Source organism: Plodia interpunctella, chromosome 19, assembly GCF_027563975.2.
Source record: "Plodia interpunctella isolate USDA-ARS_2022_Savannah chromosome 19, ilPloInte3.2, whole genome shotgun sequence".
Lineage (NCBI taxonomy): Eukaryota > Metazoa > Arthropoda > Insecta > Lepidoptera > Pyralidae > Plodia > Plodia interpunctella.
In genome coordinates, this window is record NC_071312.1 from 2,119,320 (window position 1) to 2,144,150 (window position 24,831).

The 24,831-nt window shown below is 35.0% G+C and overlaps 1 protein-coding gene across 2 annotated transcripts; it reads left to right on the forward strand.

Moving 5' to 3' along the window:
• The first annotated feature begins 1,311 nt into the window (after positions 1 to 1,311).
• On the forward strand, positions 1,312 to 19,680 carry Pi4KIIalpha (Phosphatidylinositol 4-kinase II alpha). Of its 2 annotated transcripts, none has more exons than XM_053760027.2 (12): positions 1,312 to 1,664; positions 4,678 to 4,796; positions 10,387 to 10,515; positions 11,445 to 11,516; positions 12,438 to 12,563; positions 13,550 to 13,647; positions 14,649 to 14,781; positions 15,886 to 16,028; positions 16,446 to 16,521; positions 17,187 to 17,326; positions 18,059 to 18,160; positions 18,425 to 19,680. In XM_053760027.2, the coding sequence occupies exons 1-11, from the start codon at positions 1,439 to 1,441 to the stop codon at positions 18,144 to 18,146; spliced, it is 1,350 nt and encodes a 449-aa protein (XP_053616002.1). In that variant the 5' UTR covers positions 1,312 to 1,438; the 3' UTR covers positions 18,147 to 18,160; positions 18,425 to 19,680. The 2 variants fall into 2 exon arrangements, with proteins under 2 accessions (XP_053616002.1, XP_053616003.1); XM_053760028.2 differs by lacking the exon at positions 1,312 to 1,664 and adding an exon at positions 2,008 to 2,131 and having other exon boundaries at positions 18,425 to 18,564.
• The last annotated feature ends 5,151 nt before the right edge of the window (positions 19,681 to 24,831 follow it).

Here is a 24,831-nt window from a genome sequence, read left to right on the forward strand (position 1 = left end):
GCGAACAGACAGACAGACTTTCGCATTTATCGTATGAATATTAAAAAAAATGTGATGACGTGAGGGTTTGCTTTCTTCTTAGAGTTGAAGCTCACGTACTTAATAGGTATATGACTGGAAGTTCAATTTTATTTATTATTTTTATTTGTAAAGTTTTTACTGATTCCTGATTATTTTATTACAGTTTTCAAAGCGATCTTACCCGAGATTTGTCCTTGGGAATACCAGTTCAGGCGAAATGGCGGGAAACCAATCATCGATTACTCTGACCCAAAGTACTACAACGCATGAATTTTATATACTTTGATCAATAAAAAACATTTGTTTCTATATTTTTATATATTTTATATTAATCAGTGACCTTGCACTTTTAATTGGGTACCTCCTTTGGTAGATGTGTACGTATGTACTACAGATGTAAACATCCCACTAGCTCGCGATGGAAATCGAATCCCAGTGCTCCAGGTAGCGGATGGGCGCCCGGGCGCGTGGTTACGTCACGGAGGTCGTCAACGTCAATGTTTGCTAATAATCTAAGTTCAAACTAATTAATAATAAGCCAAGCCAGGCTAGGTTGAGGTAACGAAATAGAGTAACATAAGGCATAGGGGGATACCCTAACAGGATTTACTGTTTCAATTAACTGAACTTAGTATCTGTTTGTAACTTTTACATGTATGTAAGACTAGCTAGCCCCAGGGCTTCGCTACCGTGAGAATTTCGGGATAAAAAGTTCCCTATGTATAACACATAGGGTACCTTACCTGTCCAGATTATATTTTGTACGTGTACCAAATTTCATAACAATCCGTCCAGTACATTTTGTGTGAAAGAGAACAAACATACGTACATACACACATCCTCACAAACTTTCACATAATATTAGTAGGATAAACTAGGGCACCTTCGGAACTCTACCATTGACCGTGACCCGACACACTCTTGACCAGTTTTTTTAAGGTAGTTTCATGGGAACTCCACTTCTACAATCATTCCGTGATTAAAATATAATCTTACTTCCATAAGCAAGGACATTATTATTAGAGATTTTATTTGCTAACGTGCCTGTAATAGGAAAATAAGTTATTGAGATCCATCCATTTTCATCGCTAGTATTTCTTAGTGATTGCGTTTCTTGCTTTGATCAAAGACTTTACAATCCATTTATATTTAAAATACAAAATAAATCTATTGATTATCTACTAATTAAAATGATTGATTTATGCTTACACTACTTCACACATCACTATTCTATTAAAAATAATTAATGTCTATGGTTTTATCAATCCGTTATGTCATCTGTCAACTATGTCGTCGCTCTATAATCTTTGCACGTTTGCTGAATGAAGTCAAAGTGTTTGTGTAAATGATTGTGAAACAAAGACTTTTATACTAAAATAAATGAGGCTCGGCAGAGTTTCGCTGTTTAACATTACTCATGAGTACGGAAGAGACTCTCTTGAATCTCGATTTCGACAAAACAAATACAGCAAGCGCGCCGACCGATGACGGCGTGGTATCTTTGTCCAGTAGTTCAGAAGAGATTTGTTTAGTGCCCGACGTAGGTTTCGAGGGCAGCGTGGATTCTCCAGGAGTGAATCGGGAGTCGCAGCCGCTTCTAGGCGGCCGCGGTGACTTCGATGTATCCTTTAATCACTTCCCAGGTGAGTCTAACTCCGCCTTTAACTGACTCATGTAACTGCCCAATTAAGACGTAAAAATGACATTACGCAGTGATAAACACATGCCAGCAGATAATAGCCGATTGATTTTTCTAAAGTAAACACTTGTTTGTCTTCGTGGAATGTATGGCTTCACTACAATGATTATAATAGATGCGAAAACGTCTATGTTGTGTTATAGCTCACCTTGAACGTAGCCTCGCTCTCTTCCTACTAATTATTGCGATTTCGTACAGTTTTCGTAGTTATAATCATATTCATTATTTTTAACCATCTCAAACTTCATGCCATAGTCATAAGAAACTGTAATAAAAACAGCTGAATACACAACTGGAATGAATGTAGCAACGGAATGTAATTTTCAGTGAACTGTGACGGTTGTGTGTACAGTTTTTGGTTTAGTATCAAATTTTACCATATTATTTTAATGGATCGACCATTTAGCTGTGGTAAGTTGTGAACTTTAAAATTTTATAGTATATGCATAGAAGTTGCATTAAAGAAAAATATTATACATTTTACTTTGAATTATTGCAATTGTTTTATGTCCATATGGCACCTCCTTACTGTCAGCTCTGAGAAAAATTATTTTATGACCCAGTTTAGTTTTTGTTGTACATGTATGTAACCAAATGAATTCTGGTAATTTTATATTGTATTTTGATATATTATCATATCATATATCAGTTGAGTAGATAACATAAATTAATGTGAAAGGGTGAAATGGTCCCAGAAAGTTAGGACTGATGATCCATATGGCACATGCACTGACCTCCCCAAAATAATAATACATAAATGTATTTCGCATAACTTTTTATGAAAAATATAAATATCTTCGTAAAATAAAAATTAAGTAATTACAGTAGAGCTCATAGCTAGTTCATACAGTAAAGTTGACTGGAACAGATCACTCTAGTCCACCTTCGTACCTTTTTTTTTAAATTATCATTTTATGCACACAACTTATCAGGAAAACTTATAAAAAAGAGTTAAAGTTACGGTACAAAAGTACTACTTTTGTACTGTGTAACTTTGTATTTTTGTAAAGTGTATATAAATATATTGATATTTCTTCTTGTACTTTTCTTTGGTTGTATAAATATCATTGATAAGAAAATGAATAAACAAAAATAAGATAAATTATACATGTGTAGAAGATTAAATGATAAAATATTATGTAGGTATGTTAATGTTGGTTAAGTCCAATATTTCACGATTTTAATTATGTAAAATGTTATCAGGTCATAATGATTATAATTAAATAAATATTGCTGAAATTGGCTTTGGCGTTTATATGTCATGGTGTTACAAAAATAAATTCTTACATTTTATATTATACTAGCGGTCCGTCCCAGCTTCGCTCGATAAAACCATAATAAAAAAATAGCCTTATCACTCCTGGTAGTTTTATCTATCTCTGTGCCAATTTATCAAAATGGGCCCAAAAGTTTTTCAGTTTATTCACTACTAACAGAAACTAAGAAACAAAAATATAAACCGTTTCTCTTTGTAATATTTGTATGGATTGATATGATATGCATATCACTTGCACAGGCTTATAAATTAAATCTATTTTCTCAACCGATTTTTTTTCATCTCTTTATTTAAATTCTTCTCTTTCTTTCATCTGAACATTTAAAATGCTTTCACATAGCAGTGTGGTCTGGCTTCACATGGGTAAAAATATAATGTACATAGGAACTTGGTGGAATATAATCTAATTAATTGTAGTTAAATCCCAAATTTTTCCTTTATCATTATCATACACTATTCCTACATCAATATGCCAAATACGCTGTTATTATAACTCCAAGAATAATTTGTATCATGCAATGTAGATAAATTATTATTTTGCCGGAATATCCCAAAACATATATATAGTATTTTCAAAAATTTGTTAATTAGAAAAATTCCACTGCAAGATGCACTGGACTTTATAAGAAGAAACTGGGAAAATACTAGGCATAAAATCAACTAATGTGGCCATATTTGTATGTTGTAGTATAGGTTAGTTCAGTACACCTGCACTGGCACAGTGTTAACAAACTGATAAACAAAACTAGTTTGTATGCAAATTTAAAAATGTGGGTTCAATGTGTCTCACCCAGTTTAGAGCTTGATAAAACAGCAATACTGCTTATTGACAACTTAGGCAAACATATAGGATAGATCCCGTTTTAAGTTGTATATTTGTAACCTTTTCATAAAATAATGCTTTGTATATTAATACAATCATCAAAAATATATCAATTATCAAAAATATATTAATGTTTATATATACATAATGTTATATATATACATCAATTATCAAAAATATATTAATGTTTATTTTCATTAGAAAATAAACATTCATATATTTTTGATAATTCTAGGAGTAAATCTTTCGACCCATCTGAGAGACACTAAAAGTGGGTATCAATCATGATAAACTTGTTCGTAACCATTTTATAAATCAACATACGATTTTTATTTAATATAGAGTATTTATTTTCATTTCATTAGACCTATAGCTACTTGTGGAAAGGTGTAAAATGCAAATGTATTATTTAACTGAATAAAGAGTCATGTAAATGTTGCTGTATTTTAAAGAATCTTATTAAATTAAAAACCTTGTTTGGCCCGTGTTTTTGTCGAATATATATTCCAAATTTCATCAGTCGGTCCAGCTGTTTAGCTGTGAAAGCGTGATAGAACTTTGCATTATTCTTATCCTTACTTAAACATATTATAAAACAAAGTCTTCTGCCGCGTCTGTCTGTCTCTCTATTCGCGCGGTAAACTCAAAAACTACTGCACGAATTTTCATGCGGTTTTCACTAATAGATAGTGTGATTCCTGAGCAAGGTTTCAGTGCAATGTAATTTATTATGTTTTAACCCAAGCTAAGCCGGGTCGGGCCGCTACTAAGTATACATATATATAATTAAATATTATAGTGTATCAGTCGTAAACCGATTGTCGATTATTTTCTTAAACATAATTTTGTTGTTACCAGATGACCCTCAGTTCAGCGAGCTGGTGTGGCAGGCGGAGGTGGCCATCGACAATGGAATCTTCCCAGAGAGGATATACCAAGGATCCAGTGGGTCCTACTTTGTCAAGAACCCTGGAGGGGTGAGTGGTTCTATAAATAAAGTATATTAGGAATGCTTTTTGACTCCAAAATTGTGACGTCACAGGATATCACTGTCATACAAGTTCTATGTTAAGTAGTTTTCGCTGTGAGTTGGGTTGATTCATATTCGTGTTGTGTATTGAGGTTGTGATGTGACGTCACATCATATGTACCTCGGGTAATTTATCTATATTTGATGAGTTGACCTGGCGAACTTGATGCGGGCTCAAAATCAATAAATATTGTTATTATTATCTATATTGTAGGTTTGAAATATACATTTCGTGAAAAATTATCTTGATATATCATATGTACATATATCTAAGTATGCGTCCTTATTCGCGGTGAGCACAATGATTGGCGTATCAAAAGAAATATATATATATATATATATATATATATATATATATATAATACCTATTCTCGACCTCACATATCTTTTGAATATTACAAAATCTTTCTAGTCTATAGTATAGTTATGGCGGGGTAGCAGTACTGCGATACAAATCTAGTTTAAAATATTTTTTTATTTGACTACAAAAGAATTATAGTTTCTTAAAACCATTATCGTAACAACATTGTATTGTGATTGATTGTGAAAAACTTCATAACATAGTAAACTAAAGTATATAATATGTTCTATTTCTGCACGTATTCAAATTGTGTCGATGGAATCGAAGCCAAATCAATGACGGGGTACTAATAAAACGATCGTTAAGTAGTTAAGTATGTTCGAGCGAATTGAAGGGAATTGGATTGTTAACACGTCAGTGCCAGTACGAGCTCAGGGTTATAAAATACCGAAACGGTTCGTGCTTTGGCTGGAGATATACTATAGTCGGGCTTCAGTTTCTACACCTATGTAAGCTCTTGTGTTACGAGGATGTAGACATCCTGATAAGGGGATGCAAATGGCTACTGTGACGAGCCTAAGACTGGAACCCGGAGGGAGAAAGAAAGGCTTAAACAGATGTCAAACCACCTTGGTAGAAACGAGAGCGTTGGATTTCATCTCACATCACGCCAAGAGCCAAATTTAACTTGCAGCTAGTGTTGCAGCTAGATAGTCAAGTGTCGATTGCGTTTCGATTGACTATCGATTGTTTGATTAATAGAAATAGTATCGATAGTATCAAAAGCCGATAGTTAATTCATCATCACGGTTCGATACTATCGATAGTATATCCTATATCGCAGAGCAATACTATCGATAGGATCGACAGTCTTCTCGTCATAACAGTTCGATACTATCAATAGTATTGCTATTCATCAATAGTATTGCTCCAAAATAGCTATCGATTACTATCGATATTATGGCCTTTTTCGATTGGAACTATCGATAGTTTGGTAACACTACTTGCAGCTTCAGATATATCAAGTTGGCAGGAATTTAGGTCTGCCATTTCCCCGACGGGGGCATAGGCAAGTGCGCGTGTGACACGCCCTGGTGTTGCTGCCTGCCTGTTTGCCTGCTTGGTATCTAGTGGGTGAATTTCACTGGCGTTTGAACGCGGCGTGTAGCGTTTCATTAGCGTCCGACATATTTTTTTAAAATTTTTTATTAAACATATATTAAATTAACATTGTACCAGTTCTTTACTTTTATAAAATAGGATAATAAAATTGATTAATGTGTATGGTACTATTTGATAAACACGAATGACAGCCCGCGGCAGAGTTCTAAACGCTCGTGAAATTCACCCCAGTCTAATAATAAAAACAAAGAATAACATATAGTTATTATCCCAGCCACTGACAACCCTAGGTGTGTTAAATACGCCGTGAGATATCTGCGGAAGCGTGATGTGATATGATACGGATACATAATTATATACGAATTAGGCCCTTTTCATACACACTTTAATAAATATGACGATAGTTTTTTTTACTAAGAATACTCACTCATAGAAAATAGGGGCACTATTTTCTAAAACGTAACGGAACCTATATAGGTAATAGGATAATTGTGATGATGCCCCATTAAATTCCCATTTGATGCTCCCCGATTATCTATTCGTAGCATTTAGTTATAGTGTTTTGTCTCGCTCTAGTTGAAATATGTACATAAAATGAGTCGAGATTAATTTGTGAACGCATGATTACAGCTCTCCCAGGACCCTTATCATGGCGCCCTAGGCTGCAGCCTAATCAGGCCCTTTAGATAGGGTTAATATTGTAGAGACTTTACAATTTTAACTTTATTTTGGTCTCACGTAATCGAAGTTAGTTTCATTCGTTTTCACCTAACTTTCTTTTGTAAATTTGTTTAAAACAATCGAAAAAAGTTGGAGAAAAGTGATGAAGCTAATTTCGATTGCATGAGAATCGGGGCCCAGGCCGTATTCGTAAATATATAAAAACAAGAGTAATAATACTCATAACCTTCCATTATCGCCAAGTCAGTAGAAAATGAAAGCGGTCCACCAGCGGTCAAAGTTTACATTCAACTCGGGTCTGATGACGGCTTCCTGCGGTCGGCGCGCGAAAACCGCACGTCTTATGTGACATAATATCGATTCTAATCTAACCAAAGCAACGCACTATTTTACACGTATTCCTAGCGATTTCTTCGCCGACCACTAACATTTGCATGCTATCTGCTAACTCCCATAGCCGGCGTAAGGCGAGGGTGATGTACAGCCCACAGCACACGGGCGCGCGATCCGAAGGGCCTAACGGAGATTTGTATATTACTAGCTGCGCCCCGGGGCTTTACTCCCATGGGAATTTCGGGATAAAAAGTACCCTATGTGTTATTCCAGGTTATATTATACCCGTGCACCAAATTTCATAACAATCGGTCCAGTAGACTTTGCGTGAAAGAGTAACAAACATACATACATTACATACACACATCCTCACAAACATTCGCATTTATAAAATAACTAGAGGACTTAAAGCCATGAACGCCCCGAAAAAAAGTTTTTTTTACGAAAGGACCTCGTGAAATATATCTTGCCCACATAAAATTATAATGGTGCGCCGCCACTGCTAACTCCCAAAGTTCATACGGGAAGGAGCTGCGGACACAACTTTTTTGAATAGGATAGTAGTAAGTTAGTAAGTTTACACATGGAAAATGAATCTTTCCAAGCAGGTGTCGTGTAAACCTAATTAAGTTCGCTCACCCCCACTCGAACTGGCCTGTTTCCTAACAGGCTGGTGTGGTCGAGCGCAGATTAAAACAATCGCTTTTCGGGGACATGGCGACTTTGAGACGAGCTGTCCTGTTTGGTACGTTTGTTACAGATTTACGCTGTCATTCATAAAAAGTTAAAGCTCTCTCTCGTATTTATAATAAAGGTATGGATAGTTATTCCCATTGGGTTCTCCTAATTCTACGGTCTCAGGATTGTCTTCGGTTGTCTGATCATTGATCTCATCAATAATCATCTTAATCCAAGCGCATTACAACACATACATTAGGAATTCTATGGACCTATTCTATGGAACATCAGCCTGAAATATTTTTGAACGGAAACTTAATCGATACAAACGAATAAAAAGTTATGAAACCCTCCCCGAAGATGCTGGAATCATCTCATCTGCTAGAAAAAAGCTGACGGTTTCCAAACGCCTGAACACTGAATTTTCCATAGCTAAGAATACATTCGATTAAATTATCTTTTAAATAAAAACTAGAACCAAGCAGAACGAGAAGCGAAGAAACAGCCGTTTGGCTACTACTTTGTCACTGACATACAGATGTACAGACATGTTACACACGACAAATTTACAACACTGACATACAGATATACAGACATGTTAAATTTATAAGGAACTTTCCTTCTGTCATCGGGGGGTTAAATGGGACCAGACGTGACTGTCGGCGCGATAATAGGCCGACAGTCACGTAATTCTGTTGCCAAATTGCAGAGTGTTGTTCGATCGAATAAGTACCATAAAGGGACTCCTCCCGGACTATACATGATTCACAGGCACGATGAAGACAAATGAGTGACGTTTATCAATCGTGATTTGAATTAACACGTTATCTTAATAATAATACTCAATGTACGCTATGCAACAGATAAAAAATACGTGTGCGGGGCAATGAACCAAATCATTTGTTCGACGGATTGTATGCTCCCGGATAATGTATATAAATTAGTATCATCATCATCACGTTGAGTGTGTTATTGCTAATTGTTGATGTGCGATTTTATTAAAGTCGCCTAAAGGCATCTGACATGACTTACGACTATCTACCGTCATCTACTGGCAGGTAGTCGCATACACACTAGCGAACTAAAGACTAAACTGTCCAATAATACTATAAATCCAATGCACCAATGTGCAGGTTTCCTCACGATGTTGTCCTTCACCGCAAGCAAGTGGTGGTCTATGAAAACTACATGAGTCAGATTGAATGGACAGCGATGGAATACATCGTGAGGAATCCTGTTCTCTGGTTGATTATCATCTTGTGTGTGAAATGGAGAAGGCAACGGCAAACCACTCCTCACACACCATATTAATATTGCCAAGTCGTTATGTGTGTTTCATTCCACGTAATGACCACGAACCTCAGCCATGAGGAATACGACTATGAAGAGAAGAGATAATTTTGAATATACTACTACAATCATACATGCAAGTGTATATTTTATTCTGGTTTTACACGAGCAAAGAAGGGACGGACCGCTAGTTATTTATAAATGCAATGAATATTGCTTCTTTTCAATAAAAAAAATGTATAAACATTAAAGCAAAATTAACAATCCTTGTTAAAGGTCACTTGTGATAATTGATCTAGTATAAAAAAAACAGGTTCCCAATGCTTTAATGTCGCTAACGTCAATCAAGTTTTATCAGTTTCGTTACATTATCGAAATATTCCAGTTTGTTGATTGCATTTGCATACTAGTATGTTTTATGTGTTATAGTGAAATACGCGATAACGTTATCATTGACAACTATGCGCTGTGCTATTTAAGGTAATACTTTATTTTCTTGAGACGACTTAAAATAGCTAAAAAGAAATTATTCTTAATTCACAACTCAGGTTAAAAAAAAACATATATATATATATTTAAATGTGTTTTCATTTAACGTTTGCCGGTGGCTTCGCCCGTTGAGAAAAGTAACCTATATCACACTCCAGTTCTCCAACTGTGTCCACGCCAAAAATCACCACAATCCAAAGCATCATTTTAACGTGAAAGAACAAACAAACGATCACACCTTCACGTTTATTATATTAGTATCATATACTATTTAAATTGGAGTCTTCCAGTTGTATGGCACCAGGATCTACCTTGGATTGTGTGACCTGTGCTCGTTCCAGATTCTTTGAAACCTTAGTCCACCGTGGCTTGTGGCCATCCTTGGCCCATCCTGGGACTATAAGTCACATGGACGTTATTAAAGGTTACATAAATATTATGAAAAGGTTATCTAATTATTTATTTATCCTAGTTTCTATATGAAGGCCCCATTGGGATCAAGGTACGGCCTTTAACACTGAAAAATATCTCTAATAATTAAAAAAACAGTGTCTCACTCAAATACGGGCCATAGTGAGTGACCTTCCAAGTCTTAACAATATGATATGTAGCAACTGATAAAGTTATTATTAATTTGTTACAGAAAATAACAGGCGTATTCAAACCGAAAGACGAGGAGCCGTACGGCAGACTGAATCCAAAATGGACGAAATGGATGCACAAGCTCTGTTGCCCGTGCTGCTTCGGCCGCTCCTGTCTCATCCCCAACCAGGTGACTTCAAATTTTGCACTTCAACCCCCAACCATGTTGCAAAATTTCGGTCAACATTTGTTGTCTCTTTTCTGAAACTAAATTGTTACGTAAGTGACAAAGATAGCAAATGTTATCAAGTGCGTAGCCAGTTTTGTATATATAGGAGGGAGATGCTGGCAGATAAATTAGACTAAAGTAGTCTGAACTGGTTCCCAGCCATATTACCAGTTACATATATTGAAATATATAAATATATAGGAGAAAAATCACAGATTCAAAAAGCTTTAAGATTGAATGTTCAAAGATATTCAAAGATATTCAAAGTTCTTGATTTGTGTTACGCGATACAACTCAACGACACTACATTTTGTGACATACCTAATTAGATAAACATGCTAATGCCATTGCGCTAATTTATGTTTGAATACTTCTGTAAATATTGCTAAGAGTTCATCTATCTTTCTGATCTGAAAAAGAGAATTTCCCGGTCTTGACCTGCAGGCCGATTTTTTTAAATTCTTTTTTTTTAATAATGATGTAAATTCGTCCTCCTCATTTTTAATATATGTATAAGACCTATATTTGTTAATTAACGTCCTTGGAGAAAAGGCTGCGGTGAAGTTTGTTGCGCCGCTTCTTCTTCACCTGCGCTTTGGAAGCGGGCAGTAGACTTAGTTTAAGTAATTTTTGACGTCAATAAGTAATGTATATCATCCTAAATTGAATAAAGAATTTTGAATTTGACGCCTACCTACCAACTTTTACGGAACGATTCAAATGCAGCACATTTCAATTATGGAATCTGAAATGAATCTCATTAGTATTAAACTTGATGGTGCGAATTCGCGATGCAGGTCAGTTTAATGACCGCGAATTGAACGTGGGGCGTAGCCTACCAGTCCCACTTCATAAGCCACAGGTCTTTTATTTTATTATATTTGTTTCAGGGGTACCTGTCAGAGGCAGGCGCCAGTCTCGTGGATTCCAAGATTGGCCTTAAAATTGTGCCAAAGACTAGGGTAGGGTTCTGCAATTTTTTATTTTATTTCGATTCGATTAAAACATGACGATGTAACAAACAAAATTACTTTCGCATTTATAATATTGGTTAAGATTAGGATTGTACGTATATATCAGCCACAATACGGAAGCTCGTAAAAGTAAAAATCTATTTTAAACAATAACTCCACTACATATATATATATATTAAACATTCTACAATAAAAATAAATTGTACAACTAACCACGCATATTACACTACAATGCTCTCCAATTTGTGGTAATAGGGGCGAATTTTCAATCAATTCACTAGATTCATGTGCTTATCAAAATCGTAACAGCTGGTAAGAAACAGTAAAACAATCCAAGGCTACAGCGGATTGATATTACATCAACAACATATTTATTAATTTTACTAGATGTTGCCGGGGGCTTCGCTCCCATGGGAATTTTGAGATAAAATATAGCCTATGGTAATCTTGGGTGACGTACTTTTCTAATGGTGAAAAAATTTTTGAAATCGGTTCGGTAGTTTCTGAGATTATACGCCTCAAACATACAAACTCGCAAACGCTTACTTCTTTATAATAATAGTAAACTATAATAAATTATACACCTACAAACCTACATAACAATTCACAAATAGAGTTATTATTGATACACATAAATCTGTGATATTATTGCGGAGGAGCTCAATGGCGTTCAGCGCGCTCCTCCAGTGATAGTGAGGTTAAGACACTCTCACGATGGTCGGTTATTGGATGGGTGACTATAAAAGTATTATCTTGAGCTCCTCCGTGCTTCGGAAGGCACACCTTTGGTACTGGTTGTATATGCAGCCGTTAAAACTGGCATGAGCCCGCGTGGTGGACCATGGCCCATATTCCATATCCATCGTCCAACTGTTAAATTGATTTTGATTATTATTGTTCACTTTATAGGTGGTGAAGTTAGTATCGGAAACGTTCAACTACCTCCGGATAGATCGCGAGAGGTCGCGGCTGAAGCGAGCCATCACCGAACAGTTTCCCAACCTCAGGTTCAACAGGATGGGTCTGCCGCCGAAGGTAACGTCACTTTATTGATTTATTTATTGAAACGTTATTTACCAAAATTGTACAAAAGGCGGACTTAATGCTAAAACCATTCTCTACCAGTCAACCTTCGGGAAAAACCGAAAGATTATTTGTAGTGATAGGTGTAAGTATGAAATATGAATAAAAAATAAATAATGATAATAACACTAAGTAAATATATGAGTGAAATGAGAGTCAAATTTTAGTAATATTTGCAATTGTTTAATCCCATCCCACGCTCTTGTAACGCCACGCATTATGACCTCTTTAGTCATGTCACGTGCGCGCTGACATCATTTTTATTTCTTTCAATTCAAAATTTTAAATTATTGTTCCACTTGATATTTTGAAATCACATTTTGACTCATTCATTACCATAACGATATCGGCACGTACCACACGTACTCTGTAATAATTATTATATATATATATATATATATATATATATATATCGATGTGAAACACAATTAACTTACATGAAAATATATGAGAAACGAGATGACCAGTTCCCTCTGGCAGCACCCGTTCACGAGTCTGATTTACGAATTTATTCCTAATAAAAAAAAATATTATATAGCCAAAAATTCCACCCCAAAAGTCGATGTGATTGCCAACTTATTTTCCTCTATAAATAAAATAAAGTAAGAAAAACTACACAGGGCGATCTTATACATTGGCATTATTTTATCTACATGCTCAGTCGATGGTACTGAACAGCTTTTCGTATGGAAGCAACCTTGAAATCGCGAAAAGCTGATGATCACAAGTTAGGTATTAAATGCATACATACATACATTTTCCACAAGTTAGGTATTAAATTTTCTATAGAACAGCTGATAGCAAGGTTGTTTTCACGATTTCAAGGATGCTTCCACACGAAAAGTTGTTAAGAATCATGGACTGAGCATGTCGACAAAATATTGCTAATTAATGTAATTGCTAATAAAAGTTACTCCGTATATGTGGTACATTTGCAGGTGGGGTCGTTCCAGCTGTTCGTGGAAGGGTACAAGGACGCCGACTACTGGCTGCGGAGGTTCGAGCAGGACCCGCCGCCGCCGCACGTCATGAGGAAGTTAGTAATTAATTACTAATTACGTTAGTTGATATTTACGTATTTACCAGGGCTTAGGGCTATAAAAATAGGTATAACCTGTTCTGCTGTAGATCTATGCAACCTGTAGATCTACTGAATATACAATTTCATCAGAATCGATCATCTTTTTAATTTCAGTTTCAATCTATATTATAAGAATTCACTCAAATGTGAAATGTAACACCATCTTTTTGGAAGTTTGATGTCCCTGATTGCTTTTTAAGGCAGAAAACTGATGCTACTCATTCTCTCGCGCGGTCGACTTAGTCTAGCTAGCAGTCAAAGGTTAAAGTGAATGTTAATTGACGTCCTTGGAGAAAAGGCTGCGGTGAAGTTTGTTGCGCCGCTTCTTCTTCACTTGCGCTTTGGAAGCCGGCAGTAGACTTAGTTTAAGTAATTTTTTTGACGTCAATAAGTGATGTATATCATCCTAAATTGAATAAAGAAATTTGAATTTGAATTCGTCAAAGTTGTCTAGTGCAACTCATTCTTAAAGAGTTTTCTTAAACTTTCGCGCTTTGAACACATAACTACATAAATTATATTAAAGGGACATAGCACGAATCTTTTTTATTTATTGTTGCTGACGTTTCAACGCCCTTGTAGTCGCCGTGGTCGCAGTCAGACAGTTGAAACGTCAGCAACATTAAAAATAACATATAATAAATAAATAAATATTTTAGGACAAACCACACAGATTGAGCTAGCCCCAAAGTAAGTTCGAGACTTGTGTTATGGAATACTAACTCAACGATACTATATTTTATAGCAAATACATAAATAGAAAAACATCCAAGACCTGGGCCAATCAGAAAAAGATCAAGACCCGACCGGGGATCGAACCCGGGACATCTCGGTTCAGTGGCAAGAACTTTACCACGGCGCCACCGAGGTCGTCAAACCTAAACTAGTACCTACTAACCTTTATATTATAATATATGTAGTTATGTCACCCTTAATATAATCTCCTATTCTTACAGGTTCCAGCTTCAGTTCGAGCGGCTAGTGATACTAGACTATATAATCCGCAACACGGACCGCGGCAACGACAACTGGCTCATAAAGTACGAGGGACCCTCAGCGGGACAGGACATTAGCATGAACGACCCTTCGGTGAGACAATGTCATGATTTTGTTATATTACCTTATATCAGTTAGAGTATCTTAACTGTTGTAACTAGCATTATAAATGCGAATGTTTTTCTTTGACAAATCACACAAGCACACGCAGTTTGTTTGTTATCTCCTCACGCACTATATACTCAACAAATCTTCTTGAAATTTTGCATACATATAGTTTGAAGTACGGAGTAGGACATAGGGTACCTTTCATCCCGGAAAAATAATAGCGACGCCGCGGGCAAAAGCTAGTTAAATAAATAAACTGCTGTAACATGACGTTTGAACGCACCCTTAGCTTGTCGTTGGTATCGCGTTTTACTAAATAAGGTGTTGAAAACGTCGCGGCCAATCAGAGCGCGAGTACGCGCTCTTTACCATATTTAGCTATAGCCAACCGCTAGCGGCGTCGTCCTAAGGCATAAAACCCGTTCGCGTCGGTTTGCCGGGGTCAGTTGTCCTAGTTCACTCGAGGTGTTCACGTCGGTCCACGTGGTTTTCTTTTTCCCTCCCGAGCACATGTAATTGATACAAAGTAAACCTACACTTCGTTTGTGTGTCAAAATTAAAATAGTTATACGATGAAATTTGTGGATTTTATTAAGAAATTTACCCCAATAACACATTTAACACTGCGTTTTAAAAACTGTTTTGTATAAATAAATTATTGAGAATGTTATATGATTTGTGAATACCACCAATTTTATAGTCTGTGGCTCTCTCTCTATGGTCAATGGTCAAACGGTGTACACTGTTTGTGCGCTCAATTATTGAAATAATAATATTTATATTTTATACCATACAAGTCTTTGTTTTCTTGCTTCAAAATCATCGATAACACCTAACACTAGCCTACTTTATACAGTACTTATTTTCAAAACACGAGCTTCTTGCCATCGACACTCAAACAAGATCTTATATACCACAGGGAAAACCAGCCTTTACCATGTAGCTGAGTGCCACGAAGCAAAGAGTCGTTTCCCTAACAAAAGTTGTGTGACGGTACGCGGGGCTGAGTCAGACGAGTGACTAACGTAAAAACTAGTGAATAATGATTTTTCAGTAATCTTGTATCTAATGTTAAGTCTTGTTCTCTAGGATTGGACGGGTGCGGAAGTGCGAATCGCGGCGATCGACAACGGACTGGCTTTCCCCTTCAAACACCCGGACTCGTGGCGGGCCTACCCCTACCACTGGGCCTGGCTGCCCCACGCCAAGTTACCCTTCAGCCACGAGACCAAGTAAGACATACATACGTACAACATAAGTCTTACTCGTTGTACAGTCAACCCAAAAACTACCCGACGGATTTTTGTACGGTTTCCAGCTATAGATAGTGCGATTCCTGAGGAAGGTTTATAATTTATTACGTTTTTACACGACCCAAGTCAGGACGGGTCGCTAGTGGCTACTTGTTTAGGTATAAAATAAAATGCATAAGTATTTGATACATTATTTAAATGAATCAAAATCAAATAATTTATTCAGAAATTAGACCTTCACGGGCACTTTTTCACGTCAAATTCTAAATGAAATGATAGTTACGAAAGCTACAAACTACTATAGCATTGTCACTGTAAATGTGATTTATAGTTTTTTTTTTGTATGTTAAATAATAGCTTGTAAAACGTAAAATAAATATTATTTCTAATTTTCAGGGAGCTCGTTCTTCCGCTACTATCTGATATGAACTTCGTCCAAGAACTTTGTGATGAATTACACATATTATTTAAGGTTAGTATTCTTCTTATACATTGGCATTGTTTTATCAACATGCTCAGTCGACGGTACTGAACAAATTTAATTTTGTATATATTTTTTTTTCGCGTTCTCGGAGTTACTCCCATACTAAAAAATGTTCAGAATCATGGACTGAGCATGTAGACAAAATATTGCTAATGTATAAAAACTCATCCAGTGTATTTAAGGTCATGTACTTAATTTTTTAAAAATCTATAAACTTAAATTAAAATTTTTATAAATGAATATCACAGAATTGGAAAAGGTGTTCGCTGAATTTGTGGTATGTTTTTAATTGGCTGCCTGAAATCAATAACATGACATCCGTTTAAACAGCGTATTGCTTTCTATCTATACTATTATTATAAAGTGGTAAGCGTTTGTGAGTTTGTATGTTTGAGGCGGGTAATCTCTGAAACTACCGAACCGATTTCAAAAATTCTTTCACTATTAGAAAGATAGATTATCCAAGATTCCTATGGGCTATATCTTATATATTATCTAAAAATTCCCACGGGAGCGAAGCCCCGGGCAACATCTAGTCTTCTATAAACTCATAATTTTTCTTTAAAATATTTCGCAAAATCTTTACGCAAAAATCTGAGAAACATGTTCTTTTTTTTTTTTTTGAAATAGACAATTTTTTTTTAATGATCTAGCAAGACAAAGGCTTCGACAAGGGTTTGTTCGAGCGTCAGATGTCGGTGATGCGCGGGCAGCTGCTGAACCTCACGCAGGCGCTGAAGGACAGCAAGAGCCCCGTGCAGCTCGTGCAGATGCCGGCCGTCATCGTCGAGAGGTGACCTCGTCGTTACGGGTTACATTATTTCGATAAAAACGCCTGATTCACATTTCATATTAGCAATTGTTGACGACCTCAGTGCGGTGGCGCAGTGGCAAAGTGCTTGTTCTGATAGTATCCCATAACACAAGTCTCGAACTTACTGTGGCGCTAGCTATATTAATATATTTATTATTATTTTATTTATTGTTGCCCGTTAATTTTCCACGGGATCAGTTATTTTTTCGGAATGAATGGGGTACCCTATGTCCTTATGCATATTTCATGTATGCAGAAATTCAAGAAGATCGGTTGAGTTGATAGAGCGTGAAGAAGTAACAAACAAACTTACTTCCGCATTTATAATATTAGTTAGAATTAGAATACCATACTTTGACTAATTAAACCAACACTAGAACAAAATCTGACCCGTTAGCAAGCCTATCAATATTCACACGTAATATTCTCGAGTCTGGTAGTGTCGCGATTGTGAACCTTATATCTACCGCATAAAGTTCATATAAAAAAGGTTTTAGTCCCGTTAATATAATTTGTGGCCGTCCAAATCAAAAGGGACATTATGGCGCCCGGCACTTACGCCATTATTGCCGTTGTTTTGTATTCGAACAACGGCAATAAAGACTTAAGTGCCAGCCGCCATGAGGTAACTTTTGATTTGGACGGCCACATTTATGTAGTTATGTCTTCAAAGCGAGAAAGTTTAAGAAATATTTGCTGTGTATGTACCAGGTCTAAGGGCGGGTCGACGTCGTCGCGTTTCTTCGACTCGTTCCAGCAGCGCTTCCAGCACAAATCGCCGTTCTTCTCCTGGTGGTGAGCGGGGACCACTAGGTGAGTGACGTGTGAAGGTTAACCTTAGGTGTTTCCGAATTCAAATTCAAATCATTTATTCAGAAATTAGAACTTTTCATCAAGATGTTTCCCTTCACTGTGGTCATTAAATGTTATTAATAAATCGTTTGAATTTTGCTGTTGTTGCCTATCAGCTGTAAAGTTCCCTTTATCGCTTCTAAAGTATAATGGATTTGAACTGGTCCTGATCTAGGGCGGGATCCTGGTCCTGATCTTACAAATAAACAATATGGTTTATTTCAGGGCGTATAAAAAATGGTGATTGTTCCGATGCAGCGTGAACTTAGCAAAACAATGTATGTATAATTTAAGTTGTAGACTAGAAATCACACGCATTTTGTGCTCCATCATTGAATGTGTACATGGATAACTTAATACAATAGGCTTGTGAAGTGACAAACAGTCAAAATCAACAACTTATTATTTGTCTATGGTGGCTAAGTTATCTGTGTAACGATTATTTCAAATTATGGTTACTTTATTTTTGTATATTGTTATTGTAAAGCCCTTATTTTCCAAGTTATCATTTCATATTTACAATCCTTTTTAACGGGTCAGCAAAAGTAATGCGAGATGATTTTTCAATTTTGAAAATTAAACCAAACATTGTGATGCTATAGATAGACGACAATTCATATTTTATTTCATTTATGTTCGAGAAATGTATTCGGAGAACCATGAAAAATCTACACAGTTTTTTAAAAGCCGATATTAATATTTTTTTATAGAAATGTAATTTTCATTTTTTTAATATTTATTTTTATTAGAAATATACAACCTTACTTGATTTAAAAAGAACCGTACCTCCTGATTTTAATATTTGATCCATCGAAATTTGCTGATTGACTAAAACAAAAATCGTAATCAAGCATTAGCAATCAATCTAAATTTAGCATTTTAATACAGCGATGTTTTTTTTTTAAATTTTGAAATCTGTGTGCATAGTTGCTGTTTACATGTCCCATCGAGTCCATTCGAACGTTGCGAACCAATCACATTGCGCCATTGTGACGTAACGGCAACCGCAACGTAATGTTATTGGTTCGCTGCGTCTCACTTCGAATAGAATCGATAGTGATAAGTGAAATACAAATGCTGTTATGTACCAAAGCTGGTATTGTTTAAGGTGATTGGTATATGTCGGACCAAGTCATGTAGTTCTTGTCGGTAGCTAGAAATTTATACTTGAAATCCTGTTGAAGACGGTGAAAGAATAATGACAGAAAAATATCTTTTACTGCGCTATGTGCGTATTTTTGTTTTTTTTTTTTTTTTATCAAAGGCAGTTAGTCGCCACATCAAACTTTACTTAACACTTTGGCGAACACTCGATGAGATACAAATTTAATTGTTGTACAGCAATAGCAGTAATGTGTCCGCGAAGGTGTTAAGCAGAGGTAAAGTGTGCTAATGTTTTGTGCTATGTCAGAATTTATTTACTTTTAGCATTTCAAAAGTCATGCCAGATGCCTTTGGGCGACTGGAATAAATTCAGACACCAGTCAAAAGTGATAAAAATCTAGTGACACTTTAATTTATTGTTCAAGATGATCACAGAAATACACGTAGAATTATATAAGGAGTAGCTATTTATGTAAAAAAAAAATAACGTAATAAAAATTGTTTAATATTATTATAGTTTCGCTTCGACATCATTATATTAATATGTCTTAATTTCTAAATCATCCTTTTTTTTCTGCAAAATTATTGATGTTTTTTTTATTATTTCGATATAAATCGCATGTACTGTTTACAAAGACTACATAACATCAAATTTAACCAGTTTGTTAATAATATTATTCCTTATATTTTATTGCTCGAATTTGTAAAAATACACCGACAAACCATGTTTAGTACATTACATTTTGAAATAAATATTAGGACAAATCGTTTTTTCACAGTTCTTCACAGTTAAAAAATAAATAAAAGCGGGTAACTCGATTTTTTAACAAAGGCTTGACGTCATTTTAGGCGCGAAAATCTCCTGTGTTTTTTACTATTTCTTTATACTCTACTTGAAGAGTTGACGCAGAATATAGTACAATTCCCTATCCGATGTACAATCAACTATCCGATTTTTGTACAAGTATCGAGATACCAATAATATAGTTGTATAATTTAATATATTTGAGTTTAACGAGCAACTAGTTAATGGCTGATTGACCACACGACAGATCGCGCCATTTTAGCTGTGAAATAGTATTACAAAATGGCCGATGTGTGGTGTTGCCAGTTAGTGGTATAAATAAATATGTTAATATGTATAATCGATGTGTGAGAATGAGTGTTCTAAAAGTGTAAAAGCGGTTTGTATGAAGACGGTTTTTAAAATTAATATACATTTTAATTTTTGTAAGTTTTTCTTGTTTTTCTAAATTATCATTACATATAATAATATTAAATAAATCAGTTTTCTTTTGTAAATAATTTTAATATTATTTCAAATACCAGTTGTATAGATTTTCTACTTAAATGTAATATTTTGTGTTTAATTCCATTTGTTCTGTGATAAAAATAATTTTAAGTTTACCTTTGTGTAAATTGTATATAATTTTTCCCCGAACTTTGAAAATTGTGGGTTAAAAGTTGGGATACTTAATGTAAACTTACTTTTGAATGCCCTACAGTACCGAAACATTGAAGAGTTTTCCTTTAGAAATACATAATTTGCTTGCGAGCAAACACTTCACAGCTTTTATACATGGACGTAGATAATTTTTAGAATCCCCTGCACAGTATATCTACAAAGAGTAGAAAATAAATGAGAGCACCTCATGGCTGGCAACACTGGTATGCTTCTGAACCAATCTTGGCCATTATATTTGGTATTGCAATGACAGAAAAATGTAGTTCGTTCAAAATTTAGTATTTTCTAGTCTTTGTAGATAGACTGTTGTTTGGTTAATTGTAACATATATTAATGGCGGCATAGCACCATATGCATTAAGTAGCAATATTAAATGGCAAATGCTCTCTTATTACATAATGAACTAATACAAAAACCTTTTCATATGAGTTACAACTGAGTTTCCGTCTATTTACGCCCGGCTTCTCTTGTAATTCTGGTATGCTTGCATGTCGCTCATTTGATCAAATATGTTTATCTAACTTGTATGAAATGCAAAATTCGATATCTATAAATTTTACTGTCTACGATATATGAGTACTAAGTGTATAAGTCTGTCAATAAAGTTAAGAACATAACTGAGGGCGCTGTCTCCAGTTGTTTGGATACACACCCAGTATTGGGTGTGTCCCCAATGTGTTGACTATTATGGTCAAGATTGGTTGATACACACCCAGTTTGGTATTGCAATGACAAATGTAGTTGTTGAAAATCCGTTTAATTTCTTGACAGACTATTTTTCAAGAAGATTAAAAGAAAACAAGAGCAGTGCACCGACAAGAGCCTCGCTCTTGAATGAGATGATTATGAAGTGAACTTTGTGATACAATTAGTTGAGGAGGTAGGGCGAATGTTGAACGTTCCTAACAATCCAACCATCTTCATACAGACCGCTGTGTAGTGAAATCCAAGTTTGTAAATAGTTTTAACATTTTTGTTCAATGGTTATTAACTGTTTATACGCATTATTTAATTTTTGAGAGAAATATAATCACCATTGCATTTTACTTGTGTTTGTATTATTATTATCCACAGAGTTATTTTAACCTCAAGCCCCTATCTCTTCATATAAGACTTAACTGTTTGTAGTATACCTTTACATAGGAGATATATAAACAATATAAAGGATAGGAGAGATTCCCTCTATTGTGGTTGAGCTAGGCGATGGCTGACTCACGCGTCAACTCTTGAACGGGTGCTGCCGGGGGGAACTGGTCAGGTCGATCTTTTATTAAGTTATTTTTTGTTTAGTTAATTATACATACTGTTGGATGAAATGAAACGCAACCAACCAGTAGTAGTACCTGTTTATCTATGACTGAATGTCTATTGCCATCTGTCACTTTGTAGCGTTGGTTTTGCCGCCAATAAAATTTCAAGTTGTCCGAAAATCACGAGTTTATTTTATCACAAAACTACAATATTCCTACACATATATATATATATATATATATATATATATATATATATATATATATATATATATATATATATATATATATAAAGTATATATATATATATACTTATATACTATATATATATATATATATATATATATATATATATAAAGTATATAAGCCCTTCTGGCATAATAGGGACCAACACTGTTTGAATGAGTTTCTTTCGGCATTCCTTCTCAGCAGTGGTCGTTCCGAAATGCTAGTAGTTTGTAGCTTTGGTAAATATCATTTAATTTAGAATATGACGTGAAAAAGTGCCTGTGAAGGCCTAATTTCTGAATAAATGATTTGATTTGAGGGGACTTTGTGGGATGTAAAGTAGTCGCATTTTTTATATATTGTAATTTTTTAACAGTTCTCAAACTGTATACTGTATTAAAATACCTACAGACTTTTTTTGGCATTATACAATATGCCGCTTAGAATTTGGGATATTAACAAAAGTAAATATCGCGCGGGCTAAAATGTATATTATCCAAATAAAACCATCGAGTTTTTTATTTACTTTTATTCAACATTCGAAATTGGCTAGTGTACGATATAAACTGTGCGCATAAATGATAAGTACAGAGGCCTCTGGCCATAATAAAAAAACATGATAAACGAAACTACTGAAATACATATTTGATAGTTATAGGTACTTCATTATATTATTATTTGATCAACAAGTCGTGTGACTTGTTGATCAAATAATTGACGTGAAATTAACTTGACGTGTTTTGGTTAGATGCGAAGAAGACGGGGACTGCCGTTTCACTCGCACGCATGCGTAAGGAGTGAGATTAACTTGACGTGTTTTGGTTAGATGCCTCCCTGCTCCGTCCGTTGCGCTCTGACAACGGCAAACGCAGTATAGAATTGCAACTGCATACGTCGACGTACGTCAATACCTATGTAAAACGACGGAGCGGCAATGCTCTGCGTCGACCATTGAAGTAAACACTGGAAACGAAACCAGTTTTTTACAAGCTTTAGTTTCAAGTGTCCCCTGTTTGTCTGTCTGTAATCAGATCTCGCAAGTTTAATTTTAACTACAGAGTTGAAATTTCCCACGTAGCTTCAGTTTCTATGAGTTCCAGTGCATTATGATAAGCATAACCGGATGGTGTACCCAGGATCGGCTTCCAACGAGGGAACTCCTCAGCGGTTTACAGTACGGGTTTGGTTTTTTTGTCACGCGCTGAATGCATCAAGATCATCAATAAAAGCTTGTGGCGAAAATGACATTCTTGTAAAAAGCTTGTACAAGAGACTTGAGAATTGACAGATCGACAGTTGTTTTGATATATTTCTATGCGTCGCAACGGAGCAGTGAGGTGCATTGTAATGCAGCGGATAAAAATGTATAAACATATCAAATATGTATGCTCGTAATTTTGCTAAAATCTAAATTTAAAGCAGCTCATATTATAAGAGGGAATTTGAACTTGATAAACTGCTTCCGCGAGAAAAATTCAACAATATGTTAACAAATTATTCAAATCGAATCTATTAAATGTACAAACAAATATTTACACCAGAAATATCACAATGGTTTTATTACGATGAGTAATTTATATGGAATAATATAGTTTACATGATTGAAAATGAGACAAGTAGAATATTTCGAAGGAATGTAAATTCGACTAGAAGTACACGGTTAAATATATGCAATAACACCTTGCAGTTACTGGTTAAGCAAAGACTATTAATCAATCTAAAAACAAAAACTACAGACAAATTAGTGAGCGTAGCCACATGAGATAGAACTATTTCATACAACGCAAAAGTACACAATTATTATGTAATGTTTTTCCTCTTGTTTCTCTTTCACGTAGCAATTGCAAATTGTAGATAAGACCTTGTTTATAGTTTTCTGTGTCAGTACAAAAAATAAATTAACGAACAAGTGGAGTTGTAATGTATGTATAATCAACCACACAATAAGGTTATAAAGATTTAACCTTATTGTGTGGTTTTCTGGTATCAATCCAGTATACAATAACAACATTTATATTTTAATCCCAAAAAAAACATGTTTCAATCTTATCTTAAAAATAAAAATAAATTAATGTTAAAAATAACAATGACTCGTGATAAAAAAATAATCAAGTGCTCTATGTGTGTGAAGTATTTATGACTAACTTGTTTCGAAAAAAATCTTAGCGTAAATTCTTAGAATAAAAAGCGTATAACATAAAACCCATTCCCTAAATTTTAATACTTCTAATATACACGCATAATATCACGCGTGTTTACTAATCCTTATGCAATAAAAATGTTTTCCACAATAATGACAAACATCTATAGCAGATTCCCTGTCTTTCTCTTTCTCTCGATGTGAGACAAAGAGAGGGAAGTGAAATTTGAACAAACATAAAATCGATTAAAATCTAAAATAAGTTTTTACTTTTTCATGAATGAGACAATATTTATTATCTCATGGTCTTTAAAGGGAAATAAATAGGTTACCTGTATTATTGCTTATTGCAAAAAATCCGTTATTCTTAATTTCTGTCCATTTTAGTATAATTTATATATTTTCTCTGAATGAGTTTGTCTCATTCAGAATAATGTAATTTGGC